Source organism: Saccopteryx bilineata, chromosome 3 (assembly GCF_036850765.1).
Source record: "Saccopteryx bilineata isolate mSacBil1 chromosome 3, mSacBil1_pri_phased_curated, whole genome shotgun sequence".
Lineage (NCBI taxonomy): Eukaryota > Metazoa > Chordata > Mammalia > Chiroptera > Emballonuridae > Saccopteryx > Saccopteryx bilineata.
In genome coordinates, this window is record NC_089492.1 from 154,182,510 (window position 1) to 154,202,115 (window position 19,606).

Consider the following 19,606-nt stretch of genomic DNA (forward strand, 5'->3'; position numbering starts at 1 on the left):
GTTTCATACCTATTCAGTGCAGTTCGTTGTGGGCTCATGCACAGATTTTTTTAGGGCTCCTTAGGTAGCTATCCGGTATAACCTCTACAGACTCGTCACTGACTGATGGCCTACCAGAACGGGGTTTCTCCATCAAACTGCCGGTTTCCTTCAACTGCTCATCCCATCAAGTAATGTTATTCCTATGTGGTGGCACTTCGTTATAAACGCACCAATATTCACGTTACACTTTGGTCACAGATTCGAATTTAGCAAGCCACAGAACACACTGAACTTTCCTCTGTACCGTCCATATCTCGACTGGCATGGCCGTGGGCTGCTCCGCTGTATACACGGTGTTACATCTGCGCATGCGCACATGCTGCCACATCATCCTACAGAAACAGGGTTTCCTTTTATTTGGTGCAGATTTCACATTTCTATTGTCTTTTGTTGCTTTCCTGTGACCGGTCAAAGTGCACCATGACTTTACAGACACACTGTATATATACTGCTCACAAAAATTAGGGAATATTTCAAAATGAATATGAAGCGACAAAATATCCCCTAATTTTTGTCAGCAGTGTATATGATAAATATATAACATGAGAAAGCTTTTTCAACTATATTGCCACCACTTCCCACTCAGATGAGCCCAAAACTAAAGACTACAGATTAGTCTGAGCCTGGATTAAAAAAAAATTGCATTCCTTCTACCCTTCCAAACCAATCTTTCAACAGGCATCAATGTTTGCAATTTAAACTTTACACCACCCGTGAAAATCTTTATAAATCACTAAGAGACACTCTTTCCTCTAAAAATAAAGACAATAGATCTCCCCTCTGAATAGTTTTTTCCATTATGAGTCTTTTAAGTAAAAACTTAAGAAAATAACAACACATACATGAAAATAACACATTAAATGTACTTTTTAACCTGAAGAACAAAACTTCTGTAATCCTGAACCAAACAAACCAACTGTTTAAAAATGTGGTTTAAATAAGAGAATCAGGAAAATCAGAAAATTGACTGGATACTTGATAATATTTAAGAAATCATTGTTAATACTCCTTAGGCTTGTTAGTGGCACTGTAATTGTGTTTTATGTTGTTTCTCTGGCTTTTTCCCTCAAGTGTTATCTTTCAGATACACATGAAAGGATTCTGAGATTTGCTTTAAAATACCTAACAAGTGCATGAAACAAGACTGGTCATGTGATAACAATGGTTGAAGCTCCTAACTGGTACCTGAAGCTTATACTCATCTATTTTTTTGTTTGCAGTTGAAGGGAAAAAAGTATCCTATACATCAAAACATCCTGTCAAAGGTAGAGAAATTTTTGTCCCAATAAATTACCCAGAATTCTACTTTTTATATTTTTAATTTACCTGGTTTAACAATTAAGTTCTATTCTTCAAACCAATTAACTTCCTACAGTGAACCTGTCACTGAAAGACAAGACTTACCTTGGTATCTTTCAATTCTAATATTACTCATCAGCTAGATGAGTGCCAGGTGAGGAAACAATCTAGGATTCCAATTTATAATTAGCAATCTTATTTTAGCTTCAAGACCATCTATCCGTTTGGAGTCAGAATGATAAACATCACAGTTGTTTGTTTTTACTTACCTTCCTCACACACACTCCCCCCCCCCCCCCCCCCCAGTATTGGAACTAGGCTTGGTGAGTGGTAGACAAAGATGACAAGTAACAGATGTTGTTCCATCCCAGGAAGTAAACTCTTTCATTGAAGACTCCATCGAATGTGACACAGAAAAGTTACCAAAATTTCGGGGTATGTAAACTTACATACACCCTCACACTCCCTCCCCGCAAAAGCCTTTTAAGTGATGAGAAAGGAGCGACCCTGATTGGTTTGTTTCGTCGCCTCCTCCTTTCTTAGGGAAGGTGCTAGAGAGCAAAGAGATCGCCAAGACTGGCCGGAAGAAGGAAAGAGAAAAGCATGGAGTCTGGACGACCAGCTGTTAAATATTTGAGAACTGTATTCAAATTAGATGAAATTAAGAGAGAGTTAACTGCTACACACCTCCAACGTACCTGAGAGGCTCCAAATGGAAAGACCTGGTTGTAAGTGGAGGTGATTCGAAGTCCCTCCGCTCTCCAAGTATTCACAGGCACAGAGGCGTAAAGAAAACTCTAAGCGTCGCACACAGTATCGCCGCAAAAACAACCCTACTTCTCCCGGACCACGCCGGGAGCCCAAACCCGCTTCTCAGGCAGGAGAGCCGGTCTTCTCCTGGCCGGGCAGGTAGCACAGAGGCTGAGTCTCGGCTGGGAGAACCAGCCCGCCGCCGAGGCCCTCCGCGCCTGCCCGGGACTGGGGTGTCTCGGGCCCGCGGCGCCCACTCAGGACCCAGGTTCGGTGCCCTGCAAGGCCGGCCTCGAACCTGGTCCACTCCGCGCCGGCGGGACCTGCGCGACCCTGAGCTGCGCCAGCCGCGCCGAGGAGACCCAGCCACTGGCTTACCTGTCTTCGCTCTTGTTTTTCTGCTTCTTTCCCATCGCGTGACAGCGGCGCTCGTGGCCCCAACCCTTCTATTTCCGTCTCTCACAGATCCACTGTCCCGCGGTCGACTTAGGTCTCCGCTCGGCTCCGTTCCCTCCGCACGGCCGCCTCTCGCACCCGGCTCTCCACAAACGCGCGGACTGGGCCAGGGCACATATGGTGTGAGCTCTCAGTGCGCAAGCGCATCGTCCTGCCGCCTCAGCGTGGGGACGCAGGGCGCGGCTCATCGAGAGCTACCCTTTGGGTAGAGCGTCTCCACTTCACCCGCCCACCAGGCAGGAGCCCAAGCGCCCCCTTCCCCCAAACGGCCGCCGTGCACCGACACCCGCGCGGTTTCTAGGTTCTAGAACCTAAGGGCGGACAATGAAGCTAGTTCCCACGTCGGCCACTCCCTCCTGGGGAACGCAGACTTGGTGGATTGGAGCTCGGTTAGAATTAGACATTGGGCTGGGTTTTGTAGTCTCAGCTGCCCGAAGTTTAAGAACTGCAGTGAACCATAGATAAGCGCTCTGGTTGTTCCAAAGAGAGCTAAATCCGGGACGAAATTCGGCTTCTCCGTAACGTCCATGAATTAGAAAGTACGTACAGTCACTAAAAATAAAAGTAATGCAAGGACGCACCTATTAGATCCCCAACATAGGTTTTAATGTTTACAAGAGCAAGGTCTAAAAATTTATGTTAGGGAGATCACGAGGGAGCCGACAATGGCACTATAGCTGGATCTGGACGGTGATGTTACAGGTTCTAACTACATAGAAGCTAATCATGCTGTGTGTTAAATTTCAACTTAAAAAAAAAAATGTTCAACAGTATAGAAACGAAGTTGGGAGTGTCACTCCTGAGCAAGAGCCGTAGCTGATTTCCGAAATAACAGTTGATGTACTGAGGTTTCCGAGGCAGCCTAAGAAAGTCAGACGGCTGAGCACTAAGAAACTACAACTCCCAGCATACTTTGCTCCCGAGCCCTCTGGGCCGTTTAAACCCCGAACCGGAAAATTCGGGTTCGCGGCCTCTGTCGAGGAAGCGCACGCGTACAAGCTCTAGCTGCACGCACGCCTTCCTCCACCCTCCCTTCCTCGGGTGTCGCAGGCTGTGAAGTGTCAATTTGGAGGCGGAAGTGACGGCGGATTGTTAGACACTAACAGCTGCTGCGAGGCTGAAGCCAGAGTGGACTGTTCTTGTGGAGCCACCGGTCCATCCCTTCTCAGGTATCGCCGAGAGCTCAGGTGAGGCAGAGAGAGTGTGAAAAAGACGGGTCCCAGTTAAAATGGACACAGCGCAGCTCAACGACAAGGGGGGGGGGGGGGGGGCGCGGCCCAGGTGCTGTGCCTGTGCTACCTTAGTGGCTTTGGAGCATGCGCTCCGTGAGGCGTTGAAGTCGGGGCCACCGGAACTCTGCCCTCATCTGTCCCCGGAGGCTCGGGAAGTGACACGATACTATTGGGAAGATACCTTGGGAAGGTAATGTTCGCAATTAAAGAGCAGAGCTCTTAGGTGCACGTAGGAAGATCAAGAAAAGGGTTAGGTGATTTGAGGACAAGTCCTTTGTCACCGTTCCAGTAGGACTGAAAAATGGAAGCATAAGAAGAGGCTTGTGGTTTGAAGAATGAAAAGTTACCAGGATCGATAAACCACCGCTTTTCCCCTTTTGGAATGCGTTGACCATCCGTGACCACCTTCCCCCCAAGCAGCTCTTGTTAGTCGCTTCTGCTCCAAATTAAACCAGCGTTAAATTCCAAGCTCATACTATAAAATATAAAACTGCAGGGATACATAACTTTGATCTAGAACAATGTAATATTCTATTAAGAATATTGATTTTTCAAAGCCATGCCCTTGGTCAGAACTGTGTCTGAAATGCGAGTAAGGGTTTCATATCTTATTTTCTGCCTCATCTAGCCCCTAGTGAAGGTCAAAATCATACTGACATTTTTCTTGGGAGATAGGAAGTATGAAATTCTTTTACTATGTTAGAAATACAATGCCTTGAAGTTTTTATAGCAGTTATGAGGAACTGACAATTTGTTCGTTTAGATCAGGGGTAGTCAACTTTTTTATACCTACTGCCCATTTTTGTATCTATTAGTAGTAGAATTTTCTAACCGCCCACCGGTTCCACAGTAATGGTGATTTATAAAGTAGGGAAGTAACTTTATTTTATAAAATTTATAAAGCAGAGTTACAGCAAGTTAAAGCATATAATAATTACTTACCAAGTACTCTATGTCAGATTTTTGCTAAGTTTGGCAGAATAAATCTTTATAAAGCAACTTACAATAGTTATATCTATCTTTTTTTTTTATACTTTGGTTGCTCCGCTACCGCCCACCATGAAAGCTGGAACGCCCACTAGTGGGCAGTAGGGACCAGATTGACTACCACTGGTTTAGATTTACAGATATTTTTGAGACCTGCTGTGCCCCAGACATTGCTAGATCTAGAAATATAGATGCATTTCAATGGCATTTCCTTTGAAAAAAAAAATCATGAAGTTTGTAGAAAAGCAATTTCTCTTTAGTTCATCAGGCATAGAGGTGTGGCCAAGCTAGGTGTCAGAGTTAGTGGATGAGTTCACAGTTTATTCAAGATTTTTAATAGTGCTCTGTTAGTATTTGCAAGTGTATCATAATTAGCAGAATGCAACAGCCTCCTGCTTTGATAGACAATTACAGAAATATATACAAATCATATTTCTGTAGTAATAACCCAGGAGTACACATAAAAATTGCCATCTGGTTGTTGCTGGTGGAAAATACTCATTTCTTTAAAAATATGTAATTGAGAACTTCTTTCCTGACCTGAATTAGAATATGTTTATAAACTCCTATCTTACATAGAGAAATGATGGAAAAATCAATATTCATAATGTTTAGAGTGTTATATTGTTCTATATCAAAGTTAATTTAAGAACACTGAGTGTTAGTAAATAAATACCAATGTCAATTTGTGGCCTCATAGATTTTGTTAGGAATGGAAACTAAAGCTTAGGAAACACCAGGCACCATTCTTTACTTACATTGTAATGGGCTTCCTCAGGAGTTAAAGAAATGAAAATTATTTAGGCAAACACCATGAAAAATGTCTTTTGTTCAATTCTGCTCTGTTGAAGCAAAGTTAAGTGTGTGTGTATGTGTGGAAAGAACCTCACAACAGTTCAACATTACATGGTTCGGGCATTTCTGTATCACTCCCCTTTTTCTTTGGTGAAGAACCCTAATTGTCAAGATATATCAGTAGGTATGACTCCAGCTACTGTAACTCCCAAATACTCATTTTTCTCTGGTCTGGTGGTGGTCTTAAAGACTTACCTTTGCTTTCATATAGTACAACACAAACTAAATCAGAAGGACCTCTAAACTTTGCTTTAAATAGTTTTTAAGGGCTGTGACTACAACTTATTGAAAGTTAAATTTTAAAACACTTAAATAAAAATTCTGAAGTCTAACATGAAGTGCTTCGTTGTCAGCAGAACACTTTGTGGACTACATGTTACACATTAGCTAGAATTTTTGAAAACGAGAGAGAAAATTGTACTTATTGTGTGCATTTGTTTTCCTAACTTTGTAACCTTTCTCCCCAGTCTCAAGGCTAAACTGTAAAGAATGGAAGCTAATGCATCTGTAGACATGTTTTCAAAAGTTCTGGAGAACCAGTTGCTTCAGACTACCAAACTAGTGGAGGAACATTTGGATGCTGAGATTCAGAAACTGGATCAGATGGGCGAGGAGGAATTGGAACACCTCAAGGAAAAGAGACTTCAGGCACTAAGGAAAGCTCAACAGGAGAAACAAGTAACCTCTCTGCCCTGCTTTCTGAAATTGCTTTAACAGTATGCGCCTCACAACTTAAATATGCATATGTAGCAGTACAATGCAGTCCTCATTTTTAAGGTGTTTTTTTTTTTGTATTTTTCTGAAGCTAGAAACTGAGAGAGACAGTCAGACATACTCCCGCATGCGCCCGACCGGGATCCACCCGGTGCGCCCACCAGGGGCCGATGCTCTGCCCCTCCGGGGCGTCGCTCTGCCCCGACCAGACCCACTCTAGCGCCTGGGGCAGAGGCTAAGGAGCCATCCCCAGCGCCCGGGCCATCTTTGCTCCAATGGAGCCTCGGCTGCGGGAGGGGAAGAGAGAGACAGAGAGGAAAGGCGGGGAGGGGGGGAGAAGCAAATGGGCGCTTCTCCTGTGTCCCCTGGCCGGGACTCAAACCCAGGACTTCTACACACCAGGCCGACACTCTACCACTGAGCCAACCGGCCAGGGCTAAGGTTTTTTTGACATCACTAATAGTGAAAGTACCTATCACTATTAAATATTTGGTTGGAAAATTAGTTTTAAAGACACATTCAAAATTAGCCTGTTAATATATTAATCTACAGGCAAATAAAAGAAATGCATGTCCAGGATCATTTTCTGAGCTCAGATTTGTGTGGTTGAAGTGGATTAGGAAGAGCACCTGCATAGCGGGAGACAGTTTCTCTCAGGTGGTGGTGAAGCCTACCATAGGTTAGCCATGCTCAAAGCAAATGAGAAAGAATTATTTTAGGCACACTACCAATTCCTAATGTTTAACTAAAGAAAGAAAAGAAAAGTCATAACAAGGATATTTTTTTAGAAATCTATACGTACCTGATTTGCAGAGGGGAACATAAATTGATGTCTTCAGTGACATCAGCAGTTAAAAACCATAGTTTGAGTATTTATAATTAAAAAACAATTGAAGCAGGCAGCCTTTAGGATTTTTTTAAGTTAATATACAAATAATTGAAAATGAATTTGTTTTTGTGCATCTAGATTAATACACCTTTGAAATATCAGAGTAATCCCCCTTTTCAGACCCCCTGGAAGGCTAACATACCCACCCCCAAGAAAGCACATAATCTTGTTAATTATCCTGTATCCCGTCTTCTTTACATTCCCTCCTTAATTCCAAATGCATACAAGAAATTACAAACTCATTCTCTGGAACATTTGAAATCTTGCTTCCTAGCTGTTGTCAGTTTGGCTCAAATAAACTCATAAAAATTCTCAAAAAACAAAATAAAATGAACTTGAGACGGAGTAACTCAGAAGATCTTTTTTTAAGCTTTCATTGCATTTTAATCTCTTTCATGAAAATGTTTGAGGAAGTAGGCATGGGCCTTAATGATTTTTATAGCTATTCTCTTGAAAAAGTAGTATAGATTGTGTAGTAATTTTGATTTTCTGATTCACGAAGGCATTGGGGAAACCACCATATACAGTGACATAAGCGCTTAATAGACCTCTGTTAATTAATATTCCTCAGTCAGTCAGACATCCTGCTTACTGTTAGGGTAGCCAGAGATGTAGGGTTGAGCTAGGGACAGAAGGACAGGGTAAGAAATAGGAGGAGCTCACCCTGGCCAGAGAGCTCAGTTGGCTAGAGCTTTTTCCAAAGCACAAAGGTTGCAAGTTTGATCCCTGGTCAGGGCACATATAAGAACAGATTGATGTTCCTGTCTCTGTCTCTCTCTCCTTCTCTCCCTTCCTCTCTCACTAAAATCAATAAATAAAAATTGGAGAAAAAAAAAGAGGAGCCCACCAGAGGCTTGGGTGATAACCACTAAGTGAGAACCAGGCGCTATCCATCTGCCAGGTGTCAGGTAGGCTCAGGCTGCACTGTCATGTGTACCATCCTGCCTGATCCCATTCAGCATAAACTGCTGAGTGCAGGGTTCGTTGAGTGTCTCAGGACAGGTGCCAGGCATTGGAGGTGTGGAGTGGACTTGCCTCCCTCGAAGAAACTGGCACAGGTTCAGGCCTTCAGCCCATTATTTAAACATATGAGAATAAATAATGAAGAGAAGTAGTAGCTTTTTAAAAAAACAAAAATACTGGCTTTTAAGTGCACATGACATTGGCAAGTGAAGAAAGGAATCATGAAATTTCACATCATTAAGAAATTATATTTGAGAGTTTAAACTATTTATAGGAGCTTTACCAAAGAAATGTCACATAAGAAGATATCTGGGCCTTCTGTGAGTGTCAGCTCAGTGTGAGCCCATGTGAAATGGATACCAGAACTATTACTGCATCTGTGTTGTGTTAGCTTAAGTGCAGGGGAGAAAAGATGGCAGGTTGGACCTTCTGGAAGGCTGCATTCAGATCCTGGCTACATGTTAAAAGAACATGGAGGAATTAGACTGTGTTCAAAGGACAAGCAGAGGAATAAGAAGTGTAGATATTGTTTCATACGAGAAACCGTCAAAAGGAAGTGGAAATTACAGTATGGGAAAGGGAGGACGCAGACAAGACACCTTATATGGAGGGCTAACATGTGGAAAGAAAGATTAGAACTTTTCTCTCTAATCTTAGCTACAAGCTGGGCTCCACAAGTCAAAGTGTCAGAAGACAAAAAAAGAAAAAAAAGTGTGAGAAGACTTTTCTAAAAATTAAAGAATGCATATACAAATGCTTCTTAAGCACATGTCAGATACTGTTTACTTATGTTCATGTTGATTGTCTTATTTTCACAACTAAATGAAATAAATGCTTCATGATCTCCACGTTACAGATGAGAAAACTGGGACTCAGGAAGCTTATTAGAATTCATAGCCTAATAAGTACTAGAACAATTATTCAAGCCCATGCTTTCTACTTGCAAACCCATTGCCCCTTTTTATAAAAACTAGCTGCCTGAAAAAGGATACAGGCTTCAGTTGTGAGAAACTTCCTGCCACAGGAAAGGTTTTAAGAGGCTGAAAAGTCTTTGTCAGGTGTGATTGATAAGGGTTGATGTATTGGTTTGGAAAGTTGGATTACATGACTTGTGAGGTCTTGATTGTTTCTGGAAGCTGTGTGAGCAGACAACTTTCTTCTAGAACACTATCATTGGTAGACAGTATGGAAGAGGTTCCTGCCTCTCTGGGGTGGTCATCAAGAGTAAGCAGGGCCCATGCTGCTGGGTGGGTAGTTCAGTTGGTCAGAGCATTGTTCCGATACACCAAGGTGTGGATTTGATCTCTGGCCAAGGCACATATAAGAATCAACCAGTGAATCTATAAATGGAACAACAAATTCATGTTTCTTTCCCTCGCTTCCCTTTCTCTCCTTTCCCTTTTCTCTCTAAAAAACAAACAAAAAATAATTTTAAAAAAAAGAGTAATCAGGACCCCAGATCTTCAGAGCTGCAGTAATCCCCCTCTCCCTGCTTGTCCCCAAAGACTGGCTTTATCTCATGAGAATTATTTATGAAATCTTTTTAATAATTTGAATCAAATTCTTCTGATTTTAGTAGTTTGAGTGCAGAGAAATTAAATGGATTTACAGTCTAAGTCTCAAGTCTAAAATTTTATTTTCAAAGTTCTAAGAAAATATATTTTAAATTACCAAGACAGATAATTGCCTTAAATATGAGCCATGCTGTGGAGGTAGTCACTGCCCATGTACTGTTCCTGCATTGATAATACAAACATAGGAAAGTAAATCACTGGAAGGAATTTATTTCTCTGCAAGGTAAAAGCAACTTCATTGCAAAATACAGGGTGGAGCAAAAGTAGGTTTAGAATTCTTCATATGGAAAAATGCCATAATTAATAAATACAAAAATAAACCTTCCTGTATTTACAATTGTAAACCTGCCTTTGCCCCACCCTGTATTGTGGTGATTTCGACACAAACTGGTACTGAAAGAGATATTTTAAATGTGTAATATTTTCCTTTTCTTCAAACCAGGAATGGCTTTTAAAAGGACATGGGGAATACAGAGAAATCCCTAGTGAGAGAGACTTTTTCCAGGAAGTCAAGGAGAGTAAAAAAGTGGTTTGCCATTTCTACAGAGACTCCACATTCAGGTAACTCTGTTTTCTTCAGTGACTTGTTTTAAACATGGAGAGATCTTTTAATAGACATATACTGACAGAGAAATTAAGAAAAATAAAAGGTGCCCTGGCCGGTTGGCTCGGTGGTAGAGCGTCGGCCTGGCGTGCAGGAGTCCTGGGTTCGATTCCTGGCCAGGGCACACAGGAGAGGCGCCCATCTGCTTCTCCACCCCTCCCCCTCTCCTTCCTCTCTGTCTCTCTCTTCCCCTCCCACAGCCAAGGCTCCATTGGAGCAAAGTTGGCCCAGGCGCTGAGGATGGCTCCTTGGCCTCTGCCTCAGGCTCTAGAATGGCTCTGGTTGCAACAGAGCAATGCCCCAGATGGGCAGAGCATCGCCCCCTGGTGGGCGTGCTGGGTGGATCCTGGTCAGGCACATGCGGGAGTCTGTCTGACTGCGTCCCTGTTTCCAACTTCAAAAAAAAAAAGAATAAGAAAAAAGAAAAGGAACTACTTCCTAAGTTGCTTCTTTGTACTAGAAGTCTGTACATTGAAGTTAAGCCATTGTTATTTTAGAGATTAATCTAAGAACCAGTAACATACTGTTGAGTAATTTATTCTCCTACCATTTTCTCTAAAATCTCATTGCTGCATTTCAGGGTGATATATGAAAAGATACACTGAGAGGGAAAGTGATAAGACACTTAATTTATAAAAAACTCCTGGGGCCCAAACCTAATTCAGGGAAAACCACAACCAAGGAGTGCCCCCAAAAGCCTAGTAAAATGACTCTGAAGCCTCTACTGTTTTAGGCATCCAGAGCAGTGGTGCTCAGCTTTATTGGACATGAGCATCACCTGCATGTTTCCCAGGGAATTTTGATTCATCTGTGTATTTAAAAGTTGGATGTGATAAACAACAGTTAAGAGCTACTGCTCATAAAGATTATCACAGTCGCCTGACCTGTCGTGGCGCAGTGGATAAAGCGTCGTACTGAAATGCTGAGGTCGCTGGTTTGAGGCCCTGGGCTTGCCTGGTCAAGGCACATATGAGAAGTAACTACTATAACTTGATGCTTCTCGCTCCCCTGGTCGCCTTCTCTCTCTCTCTCGCTCTCTCAACTCAATAAATAGAAAATAAATAGAATCTTTAAAAAAAAAAAAAAGATCATCACAAGATCATCACAGTAGTCTCAGAAACACTGGAGGATGGACCAGTTTAATGAATACATTCTACTTAAAGAAAATGTCACTTCCATTTTCCTCTTCCGAAGATGATGGCTTACTGAAAGTTACCTGTGGTAATTTTCTTTTTTTTTTTTATAGAGAAAGAGAGAGTCAGAGAGAGGGGTAGATAGGGACAGACAGACAGGAATGGAGAGAGATGAGAAGCATCAATCATCAGTTTTTCATTGCGACACCTTAGTTGTTCATTGATTGCTTTCTCATATGTGCCTTGACCACAGGCCTTCAGCAGACCGAGTAACCCCTTGCTCGAGCCAACAACCTTGGGCTCAAGCTGGTGAGCTTTGCTCAAACCAGATGAGCCCGCGCTCAAGCTGGCGACCTTGGGGTCTCGAACCTGGGTCCTCCTCATCCCAGTCCGACGCTCTATCCACTGCACCACTGCCTGGTCAGGCTGTATTTTTCATTTTTTAAAACCATTATGACCATATTTACAACCTTTAACCCTACTTAGCATGCTTCACGCTGACAGTGTTGCACAGCCAGAAGAGTTCCATCTCAGTCACACCAACCAGTCTTTCTTAATGACTTCCAAATATGACACCATATGTACATTTCTAATTTTGAGAAATCTCTTTTGATTTCTGTCAAGTTCCAATTTGTCACCTTCAAGCTCCTGGGGTGAGATACTAGGAAGCACGTATAAGAGAAAGGACAGTTTTTCTTAATGAACATGACAACTTCATGAAACACAATTTAAGGCATATATGTAATTTTTTTTTTTTATGAATGTTATTAGAGCATATCTGACTTTCCAGGATATGAGATTGTTTTCTGCCCTTCATGACCAGGCAGATAGCCTCTGAAGTGGAAATGAGGTCATTGGACACAAGCACCAGTTGGCTCCAGAATTAATGTGACTCAGCTGTACCTTAGTGATACTTATTTTTGAAAGGAAATGTTATTTTAGCTTTTAATACTCTATCTTTGATATTTACAGGTGTAAAATACTAGACAGACATTTGGTGGTATTGTCCAAGAGACATCTGGAGACCAAATTTTTGAAGCTGAATGTGGAAAAAGCACCTTTCCTCTGTGAGAGACTGAGAATCAAAGTCATCCCCACACTAGCACTGGTAAAAGATGGAAAAACACAAGATTACATCGTTGGATTTACTGACCTGGGAAATACAGATGACTTCACCACGGAAACCTTAGAATGGAGGCTTGGTTGTTCTGATATTCTTAATTACAGGTAACTTTTAACAAAACAGGAGACTTACTTTAATTCACATTTTCTGTGATATTTTTACAAAATGTTTTTTTATGTTAACATTTATTCTATGGAACTAAGATCTCTTAGCTGAAATGTAAAAAAAATTCACAAAGGAAAAGCAATATTTCTTAAAGTGTACATTGTTAGCATGCTCTCACAGCAAAAATCAGAGTTATGGATAAAATTGAGTCTTGGGGTACACCTAGCTATAAGAATTTTCATTCTAACAGAGCCTGTTGAATCTAATTCTGTATAACCTGGAAACTCAAAATGATACCCCAGAATTGACTCATCCCTGATTTAAACCAGATTACTCAAATTAATAATGACTTACTTTCTTTTTTTTCTTTTTTTTTCCTGAAGCTGGAAACAGGGAGGCAGTCAGACAGACTCCCGCATGTGCCCGACCGGGATCCACCCGGCACACCCACCAGGGGGCGACGCTCTGCCCATCCAGGGCATCGCTCTGTCGTGACCAGAGCCACTCTAGTGCCTGGAGCAGAGGCCAAGGAGCCATCCCCAGCGCCCAGGCCATCTTTTGCTCCAATGGAGCCTTGGCTGCGGGAGGGGAAGAGAGAGACAGAGAGGAAGGAGAGGGGGAGGGGTGGAGAAGCAGATGGGCGCCTCTCCTGTGTGCCCTGGCCGGTAATCGAACCCGGGACTTCTGCACACCAGGCTGACACTCTACCACTGAGCCAACCAGCCAAGGCCATGATTTACTTTCAAACATTAGATTTTTAATGTATATTTTTGTCTCATTTGTAGAATCTGATAAAACATATTATCTCATTTCTTTTTCTTTTTTTGCTATTTCGATTTCTTTTTTTAAGAGGGAGAGGAAAGAAGAGAAAGAGAAACGCTGATTTTGTTATTCCACTTATCTATTCATTCATTGGTTGATCGTTGTATGTGCCCTGATTGGGGACTAAACCCACATCCTAGGTGTATTCTTAGCCCTGGCCTAGCTATGGGGCCAGGGCTAGAATCTCATTTCTATGCTTAGCTTAAATAACTTAGTATGGGGAATACTATCAATTTGAAAACCATCTAAAATCCAGCTTCATTCTTCATTCATCTCTTTGTCATTTCTCCAAATAATACATATATCTAATTCTACAAATTAGAACATATCATCTTGTCCTTTGTACCTGTTCTTTTTCTTTTTTTACTATAGAACACCTCAAGAATTTGCGTGTCATCCTTGCACAGGGTCCATGTTAACCTTCTCTGTATCGTTTCAGTTTTAGTATATGTGCAGCCAAAATGAACATCTTTGTACCTGTTTCTTTCGTTTGTGCCTGTTCTTGATTTGCAAGAATAATTGGTAAAACTGTAGTCATTTCACAGTCATAGTTAATGCCTTTCCAAATAGAAAGTTCTGTCACCTTCACCTTTTTACTTCTTTACCCCTTTTTCTCTACATCTCTGCTACACATCTAAATGATTTCAACTTTGTTGAAGTTGATTTTGGAGTTTTAGGTTTTATTTTCTTAATATGAAATAAAGTATTAATATGTATTCAATAAAATTTTTATTCTGAAATGACTTCGAAATTTAAATAAGTTGGAAATAATACAAATAGTGCTCAGATACCTTCACCATATTCCTTAATTTTGAACATTTTTTTAAGTGAGAGGAGGTGAGGTAGACTCCCACATGCACCCCGACCAGTATCCACCCAGCACCCCCCATCTGGGGACACTTACAACTGAGCTATTTTAGCGCCTGAGGAGGAGGCTCAACAGAACCATCCTCAGTGCTCAGGGCTGATGTGCTCGAACAATCACGCCATGGCTGTGGAAGAGAAAGAGAGAGAAGGGGGAAGGGGAGAGAAGCAGATGGTTGCCTCTCCTGTGTGCCCTGACTGGGAATCGAACCTGGGACTTCCACACGCTGGGTTAATGCTCTACCATTGAGCAAACCCACCAGAGCCTTAAACATTTTATATTTGCTTTATCTTAATTTTTTTTTCAGCCCTGGCTGGTTGGCTCAGCGGTAGAGCGTCGGCCTAGCGTGCGGAGGACCCAGGTTCGATTCCCGGCCAGGGCACACAGGAGAAGCGCCCATTTGCTTCTCCACCCCTCCGCCGCACTTTCCTCTCTGTCTCTCTCTTCCCCTCCCTCAGCCAAGGCTCCATTGGAGCAAAGATGGCCCGGGCGCTGGGGATGGCTCTGTGGCCTCTGCCCCAAGCCCTAGAGTGGCTCTGGTCGGAACATGGCAACCCCCAGGATGGGCAGAGCATCGCCCCATGGTGGGCGTGCCGGGTGGATCCCGGTCGGGCGCATGCGGGAGTCTGTCTGACTGTCTCTCCCTGTTTCCAGCTTCAGAAAAATGCAAAAAAAAAAATTTTTTTCAGAACCATTTGAGTTGAAATTGTAGATGTATTGTACCTTAACTCTTAAATATTTTAATATTTCCTAATAAGGACATTTTCTTATATAACCACAGTTCAATTATTAAAACAGGAAGTTTATGTAATATACAGACCTTATTCAAATTCTACCATTGTCTCAGTAATACCCTCTATATAAAAAAATACATTGCATATAGTTAATATGTTCTTAGTTTCCATTAACCTGTAACAACCTGTTACCCTTCTTTTGTTTTTCAATACTTGGACGTTTTGAAGAGTACAAGCTAGTTATCTTACAGAGTGCCTGCCACCTTGGATTTGTCTAATATTTCAAGTTTAGATTCAAATATTTTCCACAGGTACATTATGGAAGTGATGTATTCTTCATAGTGCCCCATATCCAGAGGCATATGACTGTATATCATTGCTGGTGGGGATAACTGAGAACTGGTTAACCAGTTGTCCACCAGACCAAATAGTCATTTAAAGAAGAACTTTGCCATATCTCACATTAATTTTTTTATTTATATCAGAATGAGTTGTAGATTATTTCATTCAGTGGGTTATATTCTCTTGCTGCTATTATTTACTTTGAAGTTCAAAGTGCCCTAACTTTGGACAAGGAGAGCCCCTTTCATACTGGCTTCTGTATCATTTAGTGATGTCCCCATAATTGTTTGAGCATTTTCTGGTACAAGTAAGGTATTTTAGGGGCATTCATGTCATACTCTCCCTAGACTTGGCTTTCTTCAAGGAGACATGGTTCCTTTCAGTTGCAAATGATACTTCAGAACCAAGATCAAGGTGCTAGGCCAGGGGTTGGGAACCTATGGCTTGCGAGCCAGATGTGGCTCTTTTGATGGCTGCATCTGGCTCGCAGACACATTTTTAATAAAAAATAATAATAACATTAAAAATATAAAACATTCTCATGTATTACAATCCATTCATTTCCTACCGCTCATGTTCATGGTTGCAGGTGGCTGGAGCCAATCACAGCTGTCCTCCAGGACAACACCAAATTTTTATTGGATAATACGTAACGTACACGGGTTGTTGTGTGGCTCTCACCGAATTACATTTTAAAATATGTGGAGTTCATGGCTCTCTCAGCCAAAAAGTTTCCCGACCCCTGTACTAGGCATATTCCCAGGTTTTTTGTTTTTGTTTTTGTTTTAGTGAGAGGAAGGGAGGCAGAGAGACAGACTCCCACATGCACTTCAACCAGGATTCACCCTGCAAGCCCACTAGGGGGCGATGCTGTGCCTATTTGGGCCATTACTCTGTTGCAACTGGAGCCATTTGTTTTTTAGCTCCTGAGGTGAGGCCATGGACCCATCCTCAGTGCCCAAGGCCAATTTGCTCAAGCCAGTTGAGCCATGGCTGCAGGAGAAGAATAAAGAGAGAGAAGGGGAGGGGTAGAGAAGCAGATGGTCACTTCTCCTGTGTGCCCTGACCGGGAATCAAACCCAGGACGTCCACACGCTGGGTTGATGCTGTACCACTGAGCCAACCAGCTAGGGCCCCAGATATTTTTTTTTTTTTTTTTTTTCTTTTTTTCATTTTTCTGAAGCTGGAAACAGGGAGAGACAGTCAGACAGACTCCCGCATGCGCCCGACCGGGATCCACCCGGCACGCCCACCAGGGGCGACGCTCTGCCCACCAGGGGGCGATGCTCTGCCCATCCTGGGCGTCGCCATATTGCGACCAGAGCCACTCTAGCGCCTGAGGCAGAGGCCACAGAGCCATCCCCAGCGCCCGGGCCATCTTTGCTCCAATGGAGCCTTGGCTGCGGGAGGGGAAGAGAGAGACAGAGAGGAAAGCGCGGCGGAGGGGTGGAGAAGCAAATGGGCGCTTCTCCTGTGTGCCCTGGCCAGGAATCGAACCCGGGTCCTCCGCACGCTAGGCCGACGCTCTACCGCTGAGCCAACCGGCCAGGGGCCCCAGATATTTTTAAAAGAAATTGTCATATTTCATTTTTTTCCTCAAGCATCATTGAAAAGAATTTCATACCAATTCCAGTTAACAATAACAAATTTCATGAGTTGATGATAGCTGTAGAAATCTAAACATTAAAAGATGTTAAACAGGCCCTGGCTGGGTAGCTCATTTGGTTACAGTATTATCCCAATAGACCAGGATTTTGGGTTCTATCCCTGGTCAGAGCACATTCAAGAATCAACCAATGAGTAAATGAGTGAATGAGTGGAACAACAAATCAATGTTTCCCTTCTCTTTCTCTCTTCTTCTCACTCTAAAATCAATTTTTAAAAAAAGATGTTAAACAAGATCAAAGCAGTCATAACAAACAGGCTATCGAAAATACAGCACCATTTTTCTGTGTTATTTGTACAGTGAAAAAAATCAAATTCAGGTTTAGCATATCCAAACAGATTAGAAGATAACCTTTGATTTCTTCCTTTGCTTTTCAATCAGAAATTCTTTTCGCATCCTGTGAAATGTTAATCACTACATAATGATAAAAGAGAAAATAAAACATTGATCTAAAACATTTAGTAGTAACAAAGTAAGGTTTACCACTGTTAACCATCAGTGTAAATAATATACCTCTTCCTTGACACCAACATTTTAAGGAAAATTTTACTCTATTCCATACGGTGAGAAAAGTTTAGTATACCAACTGTACTAAGTCATAAAGAATAAATGCTTTTCAATTTGCTTTATTTTTAGCGGAAATTTAATGGAGCCACCGTTTCAGAGCCAAAGTAAATTTGGAACAAACTTCACAAAGCTGGAAAAGAAAACTATTCGAGGAAAGAAATATGATTCGGACTCTGATGATGATTAGAGGGCAATTTTCATTCTTTTTATTTCTGCTTACTTTAGAATTCAGTTCTGTTGATTTTATACATTGGTCATCTAATGGTCATATTCTAGTTTTATACATTTGCATAATATTGAAAGACATCTTTAATGTTTTCTGTGTGGAGTTTGTAATGTTTTAAGTTGAAGAAAACTGCTGAGTTCTTAAATCATCCAGGTAGGATCTGGGTTCTCTATTTATGCAATTGATTTAATCACAATATGACATTTACATCTTTATACTATTCACAGTTGTGTTTTTAATCCACTAGATTGGAAATAAAAGTTAAACTATTTCAGGACTAATTCTCACACATTATTTACTTTATTCAATAAATCAAGTAACATTTACTGCTGTTAGCCTGCAGTTGTAAATGAATTATAAACACTCTTCACTTCTAAATATATTTACGTAACTATTAAAGAACTGCTTATTTATTCTGTGTGCTGCATATTAACATTGAATCACTGATGAGAGAAGAAAGCCTTTTCAGGTTGTGAGCATGTTGCCTTATTTAACGGGTCCTAATTGCTTGTATTTTAAGGCATGTATTTAAAATACCAAGAAGCACTTTTAGAATGGCAGCATGAGATCAACAGACTCATTGAAACAACCATAACTTGTAATATTTTTTTAAATTAAACTCTCTGAAATTGTCCTAAGAGCGTAAAGCAAACAAAAACATTTATTCAAGAAAATATTAAATCTTGGTAAGAGTAGAGTGTAGTGCCTAACCAGGCGGTGGTGCAGTGGATAGAGCGTTGGACTGGTATGCAGAGGACCCAGGTTCGAAACCCCAAGGTTGCCAGCTTGAGCACGGGCTCATACGGCTTGAGCATAGGCTCACCAGCTTGAGCATGGGGTTGCTGGGTTGAGTGTGGAATCATAGACGTGACCCCATGGTCACTAGCTTGAAGCCCAAGGTCTCTGGCTTGAGCCCAAGGTCGCTGGCTTGAGCAAGGGTTCACTCAGTCTTCTGTAGCCCCCTGGTCAAGGCACATGAGAGAGCAATCAATGAACAACTAAGGTGCTAAAACAAAGAACTGATGCTTCTCATCTCCTTTCCTTCCTGTCTGTCTGTCCCTATCTGTCCCTCTCTCTGACTCTGTCTCTGTCCAAAAAAAAAAAAAAAAAAAAAAAGGCCCTGGCCGGTTGGCTCAGCAGTAGAGCATCGGCCTGGCGTGCGGGGAACCCGGGTTCGATTCCTGGCCAGGGCACATAGGAGAAGCGCCCATTTGCTTCTCCATCCCCCGCCTCCTTCCTCTCTGTCTCTCTCTTCCCCTCCCGCAGCCAAGGCTCCATTGGAGCAAAGATGGCCTGGGCATTGGGGATGGCTCCTTGGCCTCTGCCCCAGGTGCTGGAGTGGCTCTGGTGGCAGCAGAGCAACACCCTGGAGGGGCAGGGCATCGCCCCCTGGTGGGCAGAGCGTCGCCCCATGGTGGGCGTGCCGGGTGGATCCCAGTCGGGCGCATGCAGGAGTCTGTTTGACTGTCTCTCCCCGTTTCCAGCTTCAGAAAAATACAAAAAAAAAAAAGTAGACTGTGGTATGTATTTGAGCCAGGGCCCCACACCCTTCATCCTCTTAGCTCCCCGTCTCAGGCTCCGATTTCTGCCTGGGAGGAACAGACTGCTCACATTTCTCCTACACAGTGCCCACATGTGACACAGGTTCACCTGAGGAA

The 19,606-nt window shown here is 42.4% G+C and overlaps 2 protein-coding genes and 1 non-coding gene across 5 annotated transcripts in view; 1 reads left to right on the forward strand and 2 right to left on the reverse strand.

Annotated features, from left to right (window-relative positions):
- EIF5B (eukaryotic translation initiation factor 5B) overlaps positions 1–2,792 on the reverse strand; it is a 72,387-nt gene extending 69,595 nt beyond the window's left edge. The window contains exon 1 of one of the 2 annotated variants that reach the window (XM_066267856.1): positions 2,470–2,792. In XM_066267856.1, the coding sequence (XP_066123953.1) occupies positions 2,470–2,504 (35 nt within the window). In that variant the 5' untranslated portion in view covers positions 2,505–2,792. The remainder of the gene's footprint in view (positions 1–2,469) is intronic. The other variant, XM_066267855.1, reaches the window with a different exon arrangement.
- A 730-nt stretch (positions 2,793–3,522) lies between these two features.
- Positions 3,523–18,225, forward strand: TXNDC9 (thioredoxin domain containing 9). Of its 2 annotated transcripts, none has more exons than XM_066264853.1 (5): positions 3,523–3,716; positions 6,089–6,299; positions 10,204–10,322; positions 12,471–12,725; positions 17,792–18,225. In XM_066264853.1, the coding sequence occupies exons 2-5, from the start codon at positions 6,111–6,113 to the stop codon at positions 17,907–17,909; spliced, it is 681 nt and encodes a 226-aa protein (XP_066120950.1). In that variant the 5' UTR covers positions 3,523–3,716; positions 6,089–6,110; the 3' UTR covers positions 17,910–18,225. The 2 variants fall into 2 exon arrangements, with proteins under 2 accessions (XP_066120950.1, XP_066120948.1); XM_066264851.1 differs by having other exon boundaries at positions 3,526–3,734.
- LOC136332699 (U6 spliceosomal RNA) lies at positions 13,911–14,015 on the reverse strand. The gene has a single exon (XR_010730861.1). It is a non-coding gene; the product is annotated as a U6 spliceosomal RNA (small nuclear RNA).
- Positions 18,226–19,606: the final 1,381 nt, after the last annotated feature.